At 39.5% G+C, this 16,358-nt stretch overlaps 1 protein-coding gene across 2 annotated transcripts; it reads left to right on the forward strand.

Moving 5' to 3' along the window:
- Positions 1 to 3,702: 3,702 nt before the first annotated feature.
- LOC146575486 (von Willebrand factor C domain-containing protein 2-like) lies at positions 3,703 to 16,303 on the forward strand. Of its 2 annotated transcripts, none has more exons than XM_085270203.1 (3): positions 3,703 to 4,173; positions 5,758 to 5,878; positions 12,337 to 16,303. In XM_085270203.1, the coding sequence occupies exons 1-3, from the start codon at positions 3,796 to 3,798 to the stop codon at positions 12,576 to 12,578; spliced, it is 741 nt and encodes a 246-aa protein (XP_085126329.1). In that variant the 5' UTR covers positions 3,703 to 3,795; the 3' UTR covers positions 12,579 to 16,303. The 2 variants fall into 2 exon arrangements, with proteins under 2 accessions (XP_085126329.1, XP_085126327.1); XM_085270201.1 differs by having other exon boundaries at positions 3,706 to 4,173; positions 5,758 to 5,887.
- Positions 16,304 to 16,358: the final 55 nt, after the last annotated feature.

Here is a 16,358-nt window from a genome sequence, read left to right on the forward strand (position 1 = left end):
TGCTTGTTCCCTGCTCCCGTGCTGTGACTTCTCCCAGTGTCCGTGGTGAGTATTTCTGCTCCTTTCGTCTCGGTATACATGTTCCCCTCTTTCCACTCGTTTCTTCAATTCTCCTGGAAACAACAAAACAAATATTGTTTCCATAGAACTTTCTGCCAACCAAGTTTAATAGGACTTCTTATTCAGCTTGTCAGATCCCTTATCTTCTGGTGAGGCTGATGTTCAAAATATTGCTGCCTCAATTTGGTTTAGTTTAGCTAAAGTTCTTTTAGCTGTGATGTTCGTGGAAATAGGCCCTGGCAGGGTCTTCCAAAGCAAACTGATCTCCTGGAAGAGGCCAGAATAATCATAATTCAAAAACTTCCCAATAAATCTTAGATACTTTGTCTTAAAGTGGGTAATCAGGGCCCCCTAGTGGGGCCATACCTAGCAAGCATGGGTCTTGATCAGGTACAGTACAAAAGAAGTAATCATTTTCTATATGACTTATCCATCTATCGAAGCTATCTAAACATTTGCTATATGAAAAGTAACTGTCCAATGGCCTTGCCACCATTCCTATAATAGGAATGGTGGCTTTCATGAGTCTTTCTCATGACAGCAAGAACTGCAATTACTCATTCTCATCTCTGTGATGGAATTTTTCAGTGCAAAATGTCTCAGTTCAGCATTTTTAAGCTGTTTGTTGAACCATGTTGAATCATTACTGACCTCAATTGGGGCGAGTGAGGCCTGCAGTTGTTCAGATATTGTTCTGGATTTTTGTGACCTCCTGGATGAGTCAGCAGGTACAGCCTGCTCTGCACTTTCCTGTAGAGGGCGTCTGAATTGTGAGTCCAGTCCAGTTTATTGTTCAGATAAACACCAAGGTACCTGTAGCTGTCCACAGCCTCAATGTCCATACCTTGGATGGTATTTGTGCCTGCGGAAGTCTACCACCAGCTCCGTGGTTTTACTGGTGTTGATCTGGAGGTAGTTCAGCGGGCACCAGTCCACCCTAACCCTCTCCTGGAGTAATTGTGGTAGGTGGGCCAAACCTGGGAGGCTTCACCACTAATCCAAGTTTTTTTCATTTATGGATAATTGCTCTCACTGTGGTTTGCTGTAGTCTCAAAGCCTTAGGAATGACTTTGTAACCATTTCCAGACTGATAGATGTCAGTGAATTTTGTTTTTCATCTGCTCTTGAGATATTTTAGATTTTGGTATGATGTGTTGATTTTTGAGAGCTTTGGTAGCCTTTCCAAACAAGTAATACTTGTTTAGTTATTTTCCAAATGTACTGTCATGAACCTTAACATTTAAAATGTTAACTGAGGCCTGTAGAGTTAAAGATGAAGCTGTTTTTGTTTGTTGTTTTGTTTTGCATTTTATCTGAGCATTGCACAGGTGGACCGTGAAGTGATTTTGCAGGAATGTCCACTCCTGTGAAGAAAGTCAACTTTTTCCCCCCACTGTTGTGAATAACCTTTCTCACTGTAGAATAACTGACTTCAGTTTGTTTGGAAATGCCCTTGCTATACAACCATTCCCAGACTGACGGGCAGCCACATCTTCTTTCAGATTTTCCTTGTCATGGTGTTAAAAATCCCCCGAATAACCCAAACTTACAAAACAGAAAAGAAGTGATCCGAAGAAGAACTATACTCGTGCACCACCTCTAGGCTCTGTTATCAGGTTGTCTACACATTGTGGGGGTCATTGGCCAATCACAGGCCTTTTCAGTGAAAAAGGGTTGTTATGTTATGTTGTGGCCTTTTTGCACCGACAGATGAGGGATTTTATCTGTGTCATGACTCGCTCCGTAAAGTCGCACCCAAATCACTGGTAAATAGAAGTATTTATTTATTATTTATTTGGATTCAGTTGGTCCAGTGGAAAATCTCCTGTGGAGTGGATCATGGGACATGACAGAGTGTCCTAAGAATCACTCAATGGGTTCCACGACCAGGTACAACCTGTCATGGTTGGCTGTGTGGCAGGCAAGCAGAAGTGGTGGACCCAAAATTGCAGGACTCTTGGAGATGGGAATAAACTGAAAATGCAGCTTTATTGCTGGAGGAAAGATTCACGAAATAAAACTTACAAAAACAAAACTCTAAACCGAGGTGCTGGAGGACAGGACATTACAAACACACAGCAAGTTGAGGGTACGACACGACACTGACACAAAGAAACTCAGGGCTTAAATACACAGATAGCAGTAATCAAGGGATGAGAGACAGGAGGGGAACACACCTGGGAGAAATCACAGCTGATGAGACAGGGGAAACGTAAACCTGAGCACACTCACATACGACACAGACCTTCACAATAAAACAGGAAACTCAGACACATGGAACCAGACAAGACATTGAACTAAACAGATTCACAAACAGAAGGGGTGACACCATAGACAGATACAGACGCAGACTCAGAGGCAGACCGAAAATAACACGTAGAACTCAAACAACAATAATAATCATGATAATAAATTGGAAAATGATAATAATAAACTTAAAGCGCTGGGTCACCGACCCAGGACCATGACACAACCTTGCATCACTGCTGAGTGCAACACGGATACCACACATCCCTGCCTATTGTGGTTTCATTAAAGCATGGAAACTATTTTGCTAGATCAAGTTACAAAAACTAAGTTTAGCAAAAAAAACAAACAAACAACTAAACGTTTGATTTGAGTAATATCAATTATGCTTGGTTAGGGACAGACACAAAGAGCACTTTTTCACATAGTTTTGGGTTAAATGTAACATGCTAAACAGACATTACATCTAAAGGTAATGAAAGCAGCACAATCCATGACATTAAAATGGTAAATGGCCTGTATTTATATAGTGCTTTACTAGTCCCTAAGGACCCCAAAGCGCTTTACATATCCAGTCATCCACCCATTCACACACACATTCACACACTGACATTACTTAGCTTAAAAACAGTTACACATAAACATTTTATGCAATACTTTATTCCTAAAAATAAACAAAGGACTGAAACAAAAGATTTGCCATACAATAATAATATTGATGTTAATGCGATGGAATACGATTTTGTTATCATATACAAATGCTGTTTCTGTTCATGGTTTCCATCCGCTGTCTGTTACAAAATGAAGGATTTATTTTCAGAGATTCCAGTAGTATTTAATTATTCATTTATTTGTCTGACATGTTAAAGTTGGAACCTCTGGAGCAATGTAAAAGGCAATCGTAGGAAGTTAAAATGACATTTAATCTTATTTGGTGACAAGAGCAAATTAGCAAATATGAAACTATGGCTGCTGTATAAATAATGGATTTAAAGAAAAGGAGAATACAATTTTTATGTAAATATAGTGGTAATATGTTTAGGTTCCAACTTTGTTTAGTTGAAAATCATTCATTATTACTTAAACATGAATAAAAACAACATAAAATATTTAAACAACCTTGCCCCTTGACTTTTCTCCCAGATAACACCTTGCACACGTCTATAACTTTTGTTCAGCTTTGCTCTTTCCTCCTTTTTTCCCTTTTTTCTTACCACATTTTGACCCTAAAAATGTGTTATTATGAAACTAAGCTATGATCAAACATTTGCCCTTCCCTGCGCTTTAATATCCTAACGTTACCTCCGGATTTGGCCGAAATTAAGGGCTCGGGGAGCCGCCTGCTGTCCTCGGGTAATTTCAGTGACGCTCCAGGGTGACGCGCATGTATGGGCGTCACAGGCGCTCCTGATAGTAGGAGGAGAAGTTCGGTTAGAGAAGCTTCTCAGTAATCGCACACACGGTTTAGTGTCAGGTAACCTGCTCGCCATGGCAAACCGCTATCTCTCAGTCCTGCTCGTGCTGATCCTGCTACTCCTTCCGCTGCCGCACGGTCCGGCGCGCGTGGCGGTTGCTGCGGAATACTCCAAAACCGACTTGGACTACGAGTTCGGCGACTACAGGGGGAAGTGGTGTATCGACGACCACGGCTTCGTGTACAGCATCGGAGAGGTTTACTACCCGAGCCCTACGTCGTGTCCATGCACATGCACCATCGACGGCCCAGTATGCGTCCGACCCAAGTGTCCTCGCATCCACCCCCGGTGCACGCGGATCAGGTATAAAGCGTGCTGCCCGGTGTGCGAGGCTATGGCCAGAGTCTGTGTCTACGGAGGCAAAACATACAGGCTGCTGGAGGAGTTCAGGGTGAGAAATAGCCAAACTTCTGAATAACTCCTCCAATCCATGTCCCAGCCACAAGTTCATAATATTACAACCCTGTTGATGTGTTCCATGCTAGTAGGGATCCTCTCTCAATCCAGATGTTTTTCCATCACCTACTTATAATAAAGTTCATAAATTATTGTTTCCTTTTTTGCCGCTCAGTAAAATAGTGTATTTTCTCCTCTTCTTGCAGCTGCATGACACATGTAAAGCATAGAATGTTTTGTATAGCATCCTCGCTGTGTCACTGTGATGTTTTCTAAAAGTGTTCCAAAGAAATAAGCAACACGTTTACAGGAAAAAAAAATAAAGGTTTACAGGGTTTGGGGAGTGGGGGGGGGGGGGGGGGGGGGGGGGGATTTTTGGTTTTGTTTTGTTGTTTCACAACACTTATTCAAACTAGTTCAGAATGTGCAAACTTTAGATACACAGCCCTTATATGCCTTATTTTACAGAACACAGCTGTTTTTGCCAGAATAGTTTTAATGCATGCAGTAATACTATACGTCATCATGTCACTGAAAACATTTTTCATTGGTAATACATAATCATGTAATATGAAATTACCAACTCATCTAAAACCAGAGGGGGAAAAAACAAAACAAAAAACAGCAAATTTGCAACATGCTTGAATAACTTTGGGATGAAAGGTGAAATGTTAAATTCTTAATTTTCAGGTCATTGAGTAAATGTCTAGAAAAAAGATTTTCCTTGTTGCAGTGATTCATTATCTCGAACTTTTGTAAACTCCTCCGACAACCAAATTCAAACCCTTCCTGCTGTTGCAGGTTGTTTGGCCCAATTTATGATTGTTTGAAGGCTTACACGAATAAGCTAATGAAGTAACCTACAATAAATTCCATAAATATGTTTTAGATATACACTCAATTGTTACTACTTGCTAATATTGGGTTTGATCCCCTTTGGCCTTCAGAGCTGCCTTAACTACTTTTGACATTGACTCAACAAGGTGACATTCCTCAGAGGTTTTGGTCTAGACTGACATGATAACATTTAAAAGCTGCACATCCATGATGCCTATCTCCTGTTCCACCACATCACAAAGGTGCTTTATTGGACAGAGCGCTGGTGAATGTGGAAGCCATTTGAGTACACTGAACCTTTTTTAATGTTCAAGAAACCATTTGAGTGGTGTGAGCTTTGTGACATGTGATGTGTAGGGAGATGTGTAGACTGTAGTCTCAAGGTGATGGACATTGGTCAGGAACAATATTCAGATAGGTGCTGGCATTTAAATAATACTGGGCTGGTACTGGGAAATCCAAAGTGTGCAAAGAAATGATCCCCCCGTACTAACACACCACCCTATTACAGAAGCATTAAACTGTTGATAGAGGGCAGGATGGGTCCAGGATGGGTTTGCTGCCCAGAGCACTAGCACTTTAAAAAAAAGGATGCCTTTTTTTAACATTCTGAAGGCACCAGAATGTTAAAGAAAAAGCAACTCTAACCCTACCATTGTTACGCATCTTTATTTTGAGACCATGCAGACTATCCAAATGTTAACATGTAATAATGATGTTCACGCTTACCTGTGTGTTTCAGCTGTCAAGGTGTGAGCGATGTCGCTGTGAGCCCAACAGAGAGGTGTACTGCAGCATTTCAGAGTGCCCAGCCCCACACTGCGTTAACCCCACCTACGAACCCAACCACTGCTGCCCCATATGTAAGACCGGTGAGAGTCACTCAGGTTCAAAGTGTTTCTTTCTCTTTGCCTCATAAAGATCTGCTTCAGTATCAGCTTTGCATACATTATGTTGCATAATCGTGTAAACTGGGAGAATATCATGAAAATTTAAATCCCCTTCTTGCAAACAAAAAGAAACAAATATGGATTTATTCGTAACTCAAAAAGTCTTTAGAAAACACGCTAAGACTTCCTGTTTGGCAAGTGATCGTATATTAAAATGCATTCACAAGTTTCACAGTTGTTTTTCTTAAAGACTCTAGTTTCAGTGGGCAGATTGTGTTCATAATGTTATGTTACCATAAGTGCAATTTAAGCTTCCCATCGAGTGTTACACAAAATCAGCAGCCTTTGGCCTTCTACCTTATATAATGTCTCTCTTACCAAACATAATGACAGTAAAAGTGACTCCAAATCTGAGCTTGTCCACAGTTTGTAGTTAAATTGAAAACCTTTGTAAATACAAAGGGTGTTGGTGTAATGATTATGAAATATCTTCAGATATGCCAAAACTGATAATTTGCTGTAAGCTTTCTCCATTAGGTCTCCCAATACCAACCAGATAGACAGCAAATAGACAGCCCCATGGATTGGCCCATTGTCACCAACAGCTGATTTACTTTTTTGAGCCAGGATCGGGTCGATATCTGATCCAAATATTGGATTGGTGCTCCCCTAGTACTTACCAAAACTTTTCAGATCGCTTCTTTTGCTCTCTGTAGTAAATGTAATCATTAAAACTAAGCTTAAATTTTTATTAAGGAATGGACGATAGCAAGAGTTGTATAAAGTCATTTGTAATGCTCTGTGTTCTCAGTTATAGATTGCAGTTTTCTTAGCCGATTGACCAGTGGTTTTTTTGCTCATTCTCATTTCCTTAAAAGAACTGAAATTGACAGCATATATAAACAAACTTAACTTTTTTTTTTAATGCTAATGCTTTTTAAATTTCGTAAAATAAATTATTAAATTTTAGATTTTCCCTCAAACTGCAGTTACAGGATCTTCTCTTAACCCTCATCCTACTGACTTGGGTGCATGCAGACCCCAGAAAGATATTTGCTGTCATTTATCTTAGGCGGGTTTTTTTTAATCATTCCAAATTTTTATGACTTTGTCATTCATTTTGTTCGTAATGATGTTCTCCCTTGATTAGTACTGTTGTAATATATTTGGGTATTCCCCGGGACCTAACACACTCAAAAGTACCAAATTCTGCCAAGCAGGTTTAATAAATGGCATTATTTATTGAGATATTGTTGCCCATAAAGCATATATCAGTATTATATAGTATCAAATAGCTGGTAGGAACTTTCTATTGTTCATTTTAAAGAAAGAAAACTCAATTACTGCACATCATCTGGATGGGAAACTTTCCAGACTGGAAATTATCTGAAAATTTGAGCCTGATCTCCATGACACAATCGGGGTGTGCCCCAATCCCCAGTCTGAGCATCAATGACCCTCAATGGAGTGAGGAGTCAGTAAAACTATTCACTCACTCATCCAAATTGATGAATTCAGAATAAGAAATAACTCATAGTCATCCACGCCCCTTCTTCTTTCGCTCCTTCCATCTTCCTTCTCCCCCCCCCCCCCCCCCCTTTTTATGGCGCTTTTCAAGTCATTATTATTCTCAGACCACCTGCTCACATTAATACACAAGTATTGGGGGGACTAGAAGCAAGGTGGGTCTTGAATGATTGGTACGTCCGGCTATTGGATGACCCCATCTACATCCCGAACCCCTGCCCTCCACTTCTCTTCCTTTGCGGAAGCATTTTGAAGTTGGGACCATGGAGTTCTGGGCTGCCCCCAGACCTGATCAGAGGGAGTCAACCAATGTGTAAAATGCTCTTATCCTATTGAGAAATGATTCTCTGAATCCAAATTTCTCAAATATTGCAAACAGGAATTTACAGTTGACTTTGTCAAATACTTTTTCTGTATCGAGTGATACAATTAGAGTGTTACTTTTTTGATACTGTGAAAGCATTAAGTTAAATAGTTTATGAGTGTTTATAGATGAATGGCTTTGATGAAACCTGTCTGGTCAGGATGGATAAGTGCTGGAATTACTTTCTCAAAGCAGGATGCTAGGACCTTGCTTATATTTGTAATGTCTTTATTTACCAGAGAAAGTGGTGTATAACTAGTTGACTGAGTGAGATCTTTATTCGGTTTTAACAACAGTATTCGTGGTAGGAGGAATTCTAGAGGTAATCATAAATTTATCTGTCATTCTTATAAATAGTGGGAACAAGGTTGGCCAAAAATGTTTGTAGGACCCAGCAGGGACTCCATCTGGGCCAGGTGCCTTATTATTGGGGATTTGATTAAGAGTACAGAATAGTTCTTCTAGAGCAATAGGTTTATCCAACATCCTAACTTGGTCTTGTGTTAAATGAGCCAGATCTATAGCACTAAGAAATTTGTGAATATCTTCCATATTCGAGTCATGGTCAGAAGTGTACAGATTCATGTCAAACGTCCTAAAAACATTATTTATATCTTTAAGATTACGAAATGGTTTCCCTGCTAAGTCTTTGATAACTGTAATTGTTGTTTTTTCTTTATTTTGCTTAAGTAGGTTTGCCAGATATTTGCCTGATTTATTATTGCATTGAAATTTGTCATGTCTCCAACTGGCAATCTGATGGACGAGCAGAGATTTTGCCAGGGGAATGGTACTTGTCTGACTGCATTATTCTAAGTGTAAAGTTTGGTGGAGGGGTATTATGGAGTTGGGCTCAACTACTTATTTCCATTAAAAGGAACTTTTAATGCTTCATCATACCAAGATGTATTTGACAGTTTCAAGCTCCCGACTATGTAGGAATAGTTCCAACATGACAACATGACCAGTGCACAAAGCATGGTCCAAAATGACCTCGTTTCAGGCATTCGTGTAGTCAATCCAGGTTGCTCAGGTTGTCTGCCTGGTCTTAGAGTCCTGGTCTACTGCTCTATTAATAAGAAGTTGGTTCTTTGGCCCTCTGGTGTTTTTTCCAATGCCTTTCTGAACTGTGGTTACATACTGACTAATGCACCTACTCAGCTTGGTAGCTACAATGTTGACAGGAGCTGCCATGTGTGGGAGAGGCAGGTAATTGGCCAGTAATTTCATGATGGCGTGCCCTTGTGAGCATCCTTCATGATCAGGATTGTCTACCCTTTGTTAGCCAGTCTAGATAAGTACCTGCTGTTAGCCACCTCCTTTGTGCTTCCTATCATCTGTGGACTGCCGTTAGCTTCTTCAGAGGTAGGCATGGATCATGTCTCAGTTAAAAAAATGAAAATCCTTCTGTGCTACCCTGATTTTGGCTTCCAGCCTTCTTGTCCACGAGGATCTATATCTACATATATCCTTGATCTTGTACCCTAGTACTTGTAGGATTACCGTACTACAGAAGAAGTGACTCGCATCAAGAAACCTTACCAGTGGCTGGACAAAGCCATAGAGGGTGGGGTCTATCACACAAGGCAAGTTCCAAGGCGCAGGCTGTGCAAAGATCTAGAGACAATCCAGCACATAAGCGCAGGGTGCAAGATGCTAGCAGGAAGGGCATGGAACACCATGAGCTAAGATCCTGTGAGACTTGCAGATTAGATTAGATTAGATTAGATTAGATAGAACTTTATTAATCCCTCGGGTGGGTTCCTCTGGGAAATTCGATTTCCAAAAAAGCACAGCACCGACAGAAGTTACAGAGTTACAGAATATTATATATATATATATATAATACACACACACACACACACATATATATATAAATACAGAGACAATATAAATAAAATATACGAAGGGGATAAATAGAATAAATAGGAATAAAAATAAAAATACAAGTGAATTGCACATTTCAAGTATTGAGTCTATTGCACCGTTGACTATTTACAAAAGTATTGCACAAAAGGTATTGTACAGTGAGGTGAAGAGGCACTACAGCTTAGTTGTTCCCCCCTCCTTTGTATAGACAGACAAACTAGTGGTGGCTAACCCACTTGACATAGTAGTGGTGGACAAGCAGAGAAAGATGGCTGTAGTGATAGATGTAGCTCTACCCAGTAGCTAAAAAAAATGGTAAATGGAACCACTATGCGCAGGACCCTCAAGCGCTCAGGCCCATGGTAGTGGATAGAGAACCCAAACTAGGATAAAGGCTGTCTACAGGTCGAGTAGGGACATTTTTTTTTTGTGAGGGAATATGCGCATCAGAAATATGAGCAAGAGACACATAGCCCACAAAATCCATACCTGGACGTTGCCTGCATTAACAAAGTCTGTATCAGATGTTAAGGAACTAGGGCACATTGATGAGAAGTGGGCTACTGAAACAATAAAGCATAAGAAGACGAGGAATGAGAATAGGGAGCTGTTGGCATGCTACTACACTATGCTGCAATAGCAGCGGAAGGAGTTACATGACGAGAAATATGGATTCTTTTACACCCAACAACTAGACTAACATCGAAAAAACTAGTAGCTCAGTAGTCCAACATCTGGAAGAAGCAACTGCTATCACAACTATGACAAGACTCATGACGTACAACATAAATGCTACAGCAAGGGGGACCCAGGACATCAGGTCGGGTGGAGGTATCATCATCCCCTGGGTTGGGGTGAGGTTGGGTAATGCAAGAACAGTTGCAAGTTTCTTGGGTTTTTCTCTTTATCTATTGTTGTAGGGTCTACCTTACAATATAAAGCGCCTTGAGGCAACTGTTGTTGTGATTTGGCGCTATATAAATAACATTGAATTGAAGTTCTAATTAAACATGGACATTAAATTACTTACAAACTCAGTGCATGCTTTTATACAGCTTATCAGTGCTTTTGGACATTTTTTCATAACAGTTCTGTTTAAAATGTTGCTGTCTGAATGTTTTCCCCATTCCCAGCTGTCATTTGTTTCATCTATGTGTACATCCACTCTCCTCTGTGCTGTTATATCCCATCTCACTGACTTTATCCTCATGCGCGCACACACACACACACACACACACACACACACACACACACACATATTTAAGCTGTTGATCCCAGTGTGCACTATAGTAAGAGCGGTCATTGTGACAGTCAGTATGTTCACCCTGGAGCTCTCAGAAGCTGCACTGGTTATGTCACATCACACACCCTGCAGCTTATACAGTCATTCCCGTTATGTCACTCAGACTTTCATTGCTACTGGCTTTGAAACACTGGTGCATCAGTGTGTGTGTGTGTGTGTGTGTGTGTGTGTGTGTGTGGGAGAGTTTGAGCTCTTTTGTAGCAGTGGGTATATTAGCTTTGCTTTTATATGTTGCCTTAATTATAGAATAAATTGGACATGGAAAGCAGTTAAAAGGTAAAAAAAAAAAAACCCAACAGGAACATGCACATAAACATGCTTTGCTGTTGCCTTGCTCTTGGTGTCTAAAGGCAGTTGCAGTTAAGTGGAACCTTCTATTTTTACTGCTTCAGTTCTGCACAGACAGCGGGACAGATGGTTCAGTTTGTTGCGTCACTGTTTTCTTAATTTATTTATTTTTTTCCTTACTACTGCCAAATTCCCTTATGTCAGCTGTGCTTTATTGGATGCCATCAAATCTGGCATTAGATGAACTGTACTTCCTGTGCTCCTGCTGGTTGGGGTTGGTAATTGTTTCTCAGGTAGCCGCCAAATAAAGGAGCCCCATCTGTGAATAAGGAATGCAAATCAAAGGCAGGCTGTTTGCATTATTTAGTCAGTAATTACTATCCCACATAATTTGTAACTGCGATTTTGTTGTTGCTTTAATATGATATAGACCTGAGAGATATTAGAGGGCATTCATTTATCTTTTGGGAAGAGAGACTTCTTAAACTAAAATAGTAAATCAATAGTAAAACTGCTGTATGCAAGAAAATTGACATAATTTAAACGAAACAGGAAAAACAATAATTTTAACAGGTAATATTAAAATAAAATAAAAAAACAACTATATTTAGACCTGTGTTGCAATGGAAAAAAAACATTTCACTGTGTGCTTGTTTGTTTTGAGCACACTAGCAAGCCATGATAATATTTTTTTAACTGAAATAATTCACAAAGCATCAAGCATACAGCTAATACTGACAGTGCTGAGGTGGGTGGTTGGTGGGTTGTAGCTTGGGAGTGGACCCCCATATCAAATTGGGGTTAAAGCCCTATAATAACCTACAGCCAGATTTGTCTGTAATTACAGATCTGAGACTTAAAATATGCAAGAATGGAGTTATTTATTCTTTAGGTTTATGATTATTTTTAAAAGTAAACCCTACTTGAAAACAATGAGACTAAAGGTGCGGTCCCATTAGAGAGACAGCCGGCATGTTTCACAAGCGATAACCTCGACTACAGAGGAAGGATACGCTCTTCTATGAACTCGTTCACTGTTTGATGACGGAAACGACAATAAAATGTTAACTGTCATTATAGGTCCCAACTGTTTTGCTGGGAACAGGGTGATCCCAGCAGGGGAGCGTGTGAACATTGACGAGCGAACAGTATGCTACTGCACCTACCGGGATGGGACATGGCACACCCACCCCCATGCCACCTGTGAACAGCGCCCACAGCCCAGCCCAACACAGAGCACCCGCACTGAGGCCCCCAGCGACAAGGACAGCAAAGGGAAGGGAGGGAGGCCATTTATTCCCAGACTGGACGTAATACCTTGAATTTTAATTTGTTAGATAAATTTATCAGAGGCAGAGTCACTCTTGAGGTACAAATCAACTCATGAGTCTGCTAAACTTCAACTTTTAGAGCACCACATAAAATGTATTGTTCAGAATCTAGCTTAATTATCCAAATAGAACAGCTTCTCCATATGGAAAAGATATATATAAATCTTATAAAGTTTGTATCTGTCTTGTGTCTGTCTTGAAAAGCATATAAGAGTGAAAACAGATATAAGATCCCTTGAAAAATTATATAATGAAACTTGTATGTTTTGGATACTTACTAAAACAATGTATGAAAGTAATGAGAAAGTGGCCACTTTCATGAGTAAATCATATGTTTTCACTATTTCTTTTCCATATGGGTCGGTTCTTCTACCTGAATTCAAGATCTAAAGTTAACTTGTTGGGAAATAAAACAAATTGGTTCCCATTTCTTTCTGGGAAATGGCACATCTTAAGTCCACACAATGGGAACTTCACATAGCTTGGCCAAAATTCTGACTTGTAGTGAAGGTGGCTCCCTGGAAATTTAAACTCTTTTTCCACTACAGCATTGGGTAAGCTCTACTGTATATTTAAAAACAAAAAACCCCACTAAGCTGCTTCTGTTTGGCGTTGGTGAAATAAAAGTGAAACTGTAAAATAATCAAAGAGATGTTTAGTGTCAAGTGTAGAAATGGAGCTGGTTGGCAAGACCATTGGGAAAGAAGTTATATTGACAGTAGAAACCCAAACAAGAAAATAGAATACACAACTCTGAGACAGCTTGAAACAAATGCCCAAGAAAGTGGTTAATATCCTATCTTACTCAGTCCATTACTTTATTCAATCCTGAACTGCTGTCATACAAAATGACTGAAGAATTGACACTCTAGCCTTTTGATCAAATACAGTAAATGTAAGCTTTTTTTCAGATGTAAAGACCAGGAATTTTTTTTGAGATACCGCACAGCCAAAGAAATTCTACTGTAAACACATGCTCATTTAATGGATTTTCTTGTCTTACTGTATTGTTGAACACTGCTGAAGACATCAAACTGTTAAATTTCACTATTAAGAAGTCATGAAGACCTACAGATTTTACAAATATCTTCAAGTAGTTCCCACAAATGCTTTTGGTGGCTGTGTTCTCTTAAACTCTGTGCTCCTACTCATTTCAAGCCATCTCAGATGCATGGGCCATTCTCCTGAAAAATAGATGACTGTCCAGGAAGTTCAGAGCAGACTGTATGCTGTGTTAATGGAGAATAATGTCCATCTAGCAAAACTTGAAAAGACACTGAAAATATCTTGAAGAAAACTTGAGTTGCCATGGATGACACAGCATTTCTGACACACAGTAGTAATACTAGAATGACACCATCCTAAACCAGTCCAGAGTAGACCGACTGTGCCACACATTTTAAGTATGCTGAGATTTGGTTGTTTATGAAAAATAAAAAATAGCATTGAAATTTCCTTTTACATGAGATTGGATAAAAAAAAAATTAAAATACACTTTTCTTATTTCTACACCTCTGTGGCAGCAGTACTAACCTATGTGTTGCCCTAGTATGTGGGAACAAAACTCTTAAGAAGCCCATTACCAAGAATAGACATGAGTATCCAATCAAAACCATTTTATAAACCAGTAGGTAAAGTTAAAGTAGTTGATAGTTTAATTGGATTCATTGGATAAATTGAAGGCTTTATAACGATCAAAAAAAAGTTGTACTTCCCAATTTTAAACTAATTTAGACATAAAGGGGCATTTCTAGAGCAATGCTGTTTGATGAGCTGTGGTTTCTCTAACCCATCTTTGCAGCAGAAAGAATCTCTTAAACTTCAGGTTTCCCAAACTGAATGACTTTCATATCTTAAAGTAATGTTGAACTGTTGTTTATTAGTTGTTATTAGCCATTAGCAAAGCCATTCTAGAAGCTTTGTCTGCTTTATCCAGTCCAAAACCAGTTTTGATCCATGTTTAGCATTACCCTCCTGTTGGAACATTCTGTTGTATCCAGCAAAACAGCCTGAGAGCATACTGCCACCACCATGCTCGATAGTCGGTATATTTGCAGAGGTTTTAAAGCCTCCAAACGCCACAGTGATCCAAAACCTGTCCTACTGTACAGTGACACTGACATTATAGCAGTTTCCAAGACTCAGGCAGACTTGAGCCTTGGTTGTTCTTGAATATCCTAACCAATTTCTTCACCTGAGTGCAGGATAGGGTCTTCTTCTACAACTTGGCGGTGATGACACATCCAAACAACTTGTACCTACACAAAATTGTTCAAACTGATGATCTTGGAATCTGCAGATGTTTATAAATGGCTCCAAGACACCTTCCCAAGTTGTGTAACTCTGTAATTCTCCTTTCTTAGACTTTCCAGTTGTTCTGCATATTTGTCAATTCAATGATTGTTGTCATATAACTTCCTCTATGCTGGTAAAGAGAAAGTCAATTATGATCGATAATGAGAATAGCTCTTGAAGTTGAAAGACAAAAGTGAATGTGTGTATATATTTTAGCCTGTATATATAATTTTGACCACAAATGAGCCACGAGAAACCATCTCGTGGCTCATTTGACAAGTATTCCCGTCACCTCGCTCCAGGAAAGACTTTATTCCGGTCTCACTTTGCTTCTCTCCCTCAGTGTTTTAGTGAGGAGGATTTTGTGAGGTTATCACTAGTTCTGTTTTCTAAAAACAAAATAAATTCAAAGTTGTGTACTAAATATTTTTTAAAACATTAAAGATGTATGCCCTGCAATTATTATACCAGGGGAAAAGAACAATTCAAAGAAATTGTTAAGGCTCAAAATATCAAGTATGTAAACTTCTGACCACAACTGTGCATTCTACAGCTAGATAGCTTTGCACTGTCTGCTTATTTGTCAGGCATTTTATGTCCATTGTGTCACTAACCTCTTGCATTAACACTTCCAAGTTCTTTTACTAAACCTGCAGGTACATAGGCTACATGACCACAGCTGAACGTTCACCTACACATACACAGTATTATCTGTACCTTTGTTAAGCGCCACTTTTTCACAACTGAAACTGTATGCAGACATACTGTCACAGTGAAGTGCGGGAAAATGCAATGTTTTTCTTTTCTTTGTACCTCAGACTGATTGACTTTGGAACATGGGCATGATGAAGGCATCTATGACAGAGGAAACATGCTATATGCAGATGGTAGTGTGGCTTCCATCTGCCAAGCAGTGAGGTGCCAGGGATGTCCAAGTACAGCAGACAGAACTGAAAATGGCCGAGCAGGAAAGCACATTTATACACTAACTGAAAAAGGATGGTGTACACATGCATGCCAATTCACAGGTCACCTCCACTGTATATTCAAAACTCTATTAATGCCACACTCCTATAAAGAAGTCCACTAGGGGAAGATTTCATTCACGGTTAGGTGGTGACAGCTAGACACTGTAAAAACACATTTTGAAGTGTATTCCTCTTTATTAATTTTGTGTGGCTTCTATCCCATCCTCATGTCGGCTGTAAAATTCACCCCTCACGAGTTAGTTTGTTTTGATTTAAATTCTCCAGTCAGGTTCAAAGTTTAGACTTCTCCCTACAGCTGTAGTCTTGACATTTTTGTTAACAACATCTTTGTTGGCCCTAGTGTATCTAATGTGAGGAACGGCAAGGGGTACCAGCTCTCAGTCATGTACATACTGAATATAAAAGAAAAATAAACTTCATATTACCAAAAAAGTTCTGAGCATGTACTTGACTCTTTATGAATATTAAAACACAACAATAAGAGCCT

Source organism: Mchenga conophoros, linkage group LG4, assembly GCF_057382185.1.
Source record: "Mchenga conophoros isolate Kocher_MC1m ecotype Shallow Benthic linkage group LG4, M_conophoros_male_GT1.1, whole genome shotgun sequence".
Taxonomy (NCBI): domain Eukaryota; kingdom Metazoa; phylum Chordata; class Actinopteri; order Cichliformes; family Cichlidae; genus Mchenga; species Mchenga conophoros.

Excerpts from the sequence above, each read along its gene's own strand:
- LOC146575486 (XM_085270201.1), top strand. The coding sequence starts at position 3,796 with ATGGCAAACCGCTATCTCTCAGTCCTGCTCGTGCTGATCCTGCTACTC. Across the intron at positions 4,174-5,757 it reads GGCTGCTGGAGGAGTTCAGG|CTGTCAAGGTGTGAGCGATG; the intron begins GTGAGAAATAGC and ends TGTGTGTTTCAG. Across the intron at positions 5,888-12,336 it reads CTGCCCCATATGTAAGACCG|GTCCCAACTGTTTTGCTGGG; the intron begins GTGAGAGTCACT and ends CTGTCATTATAG.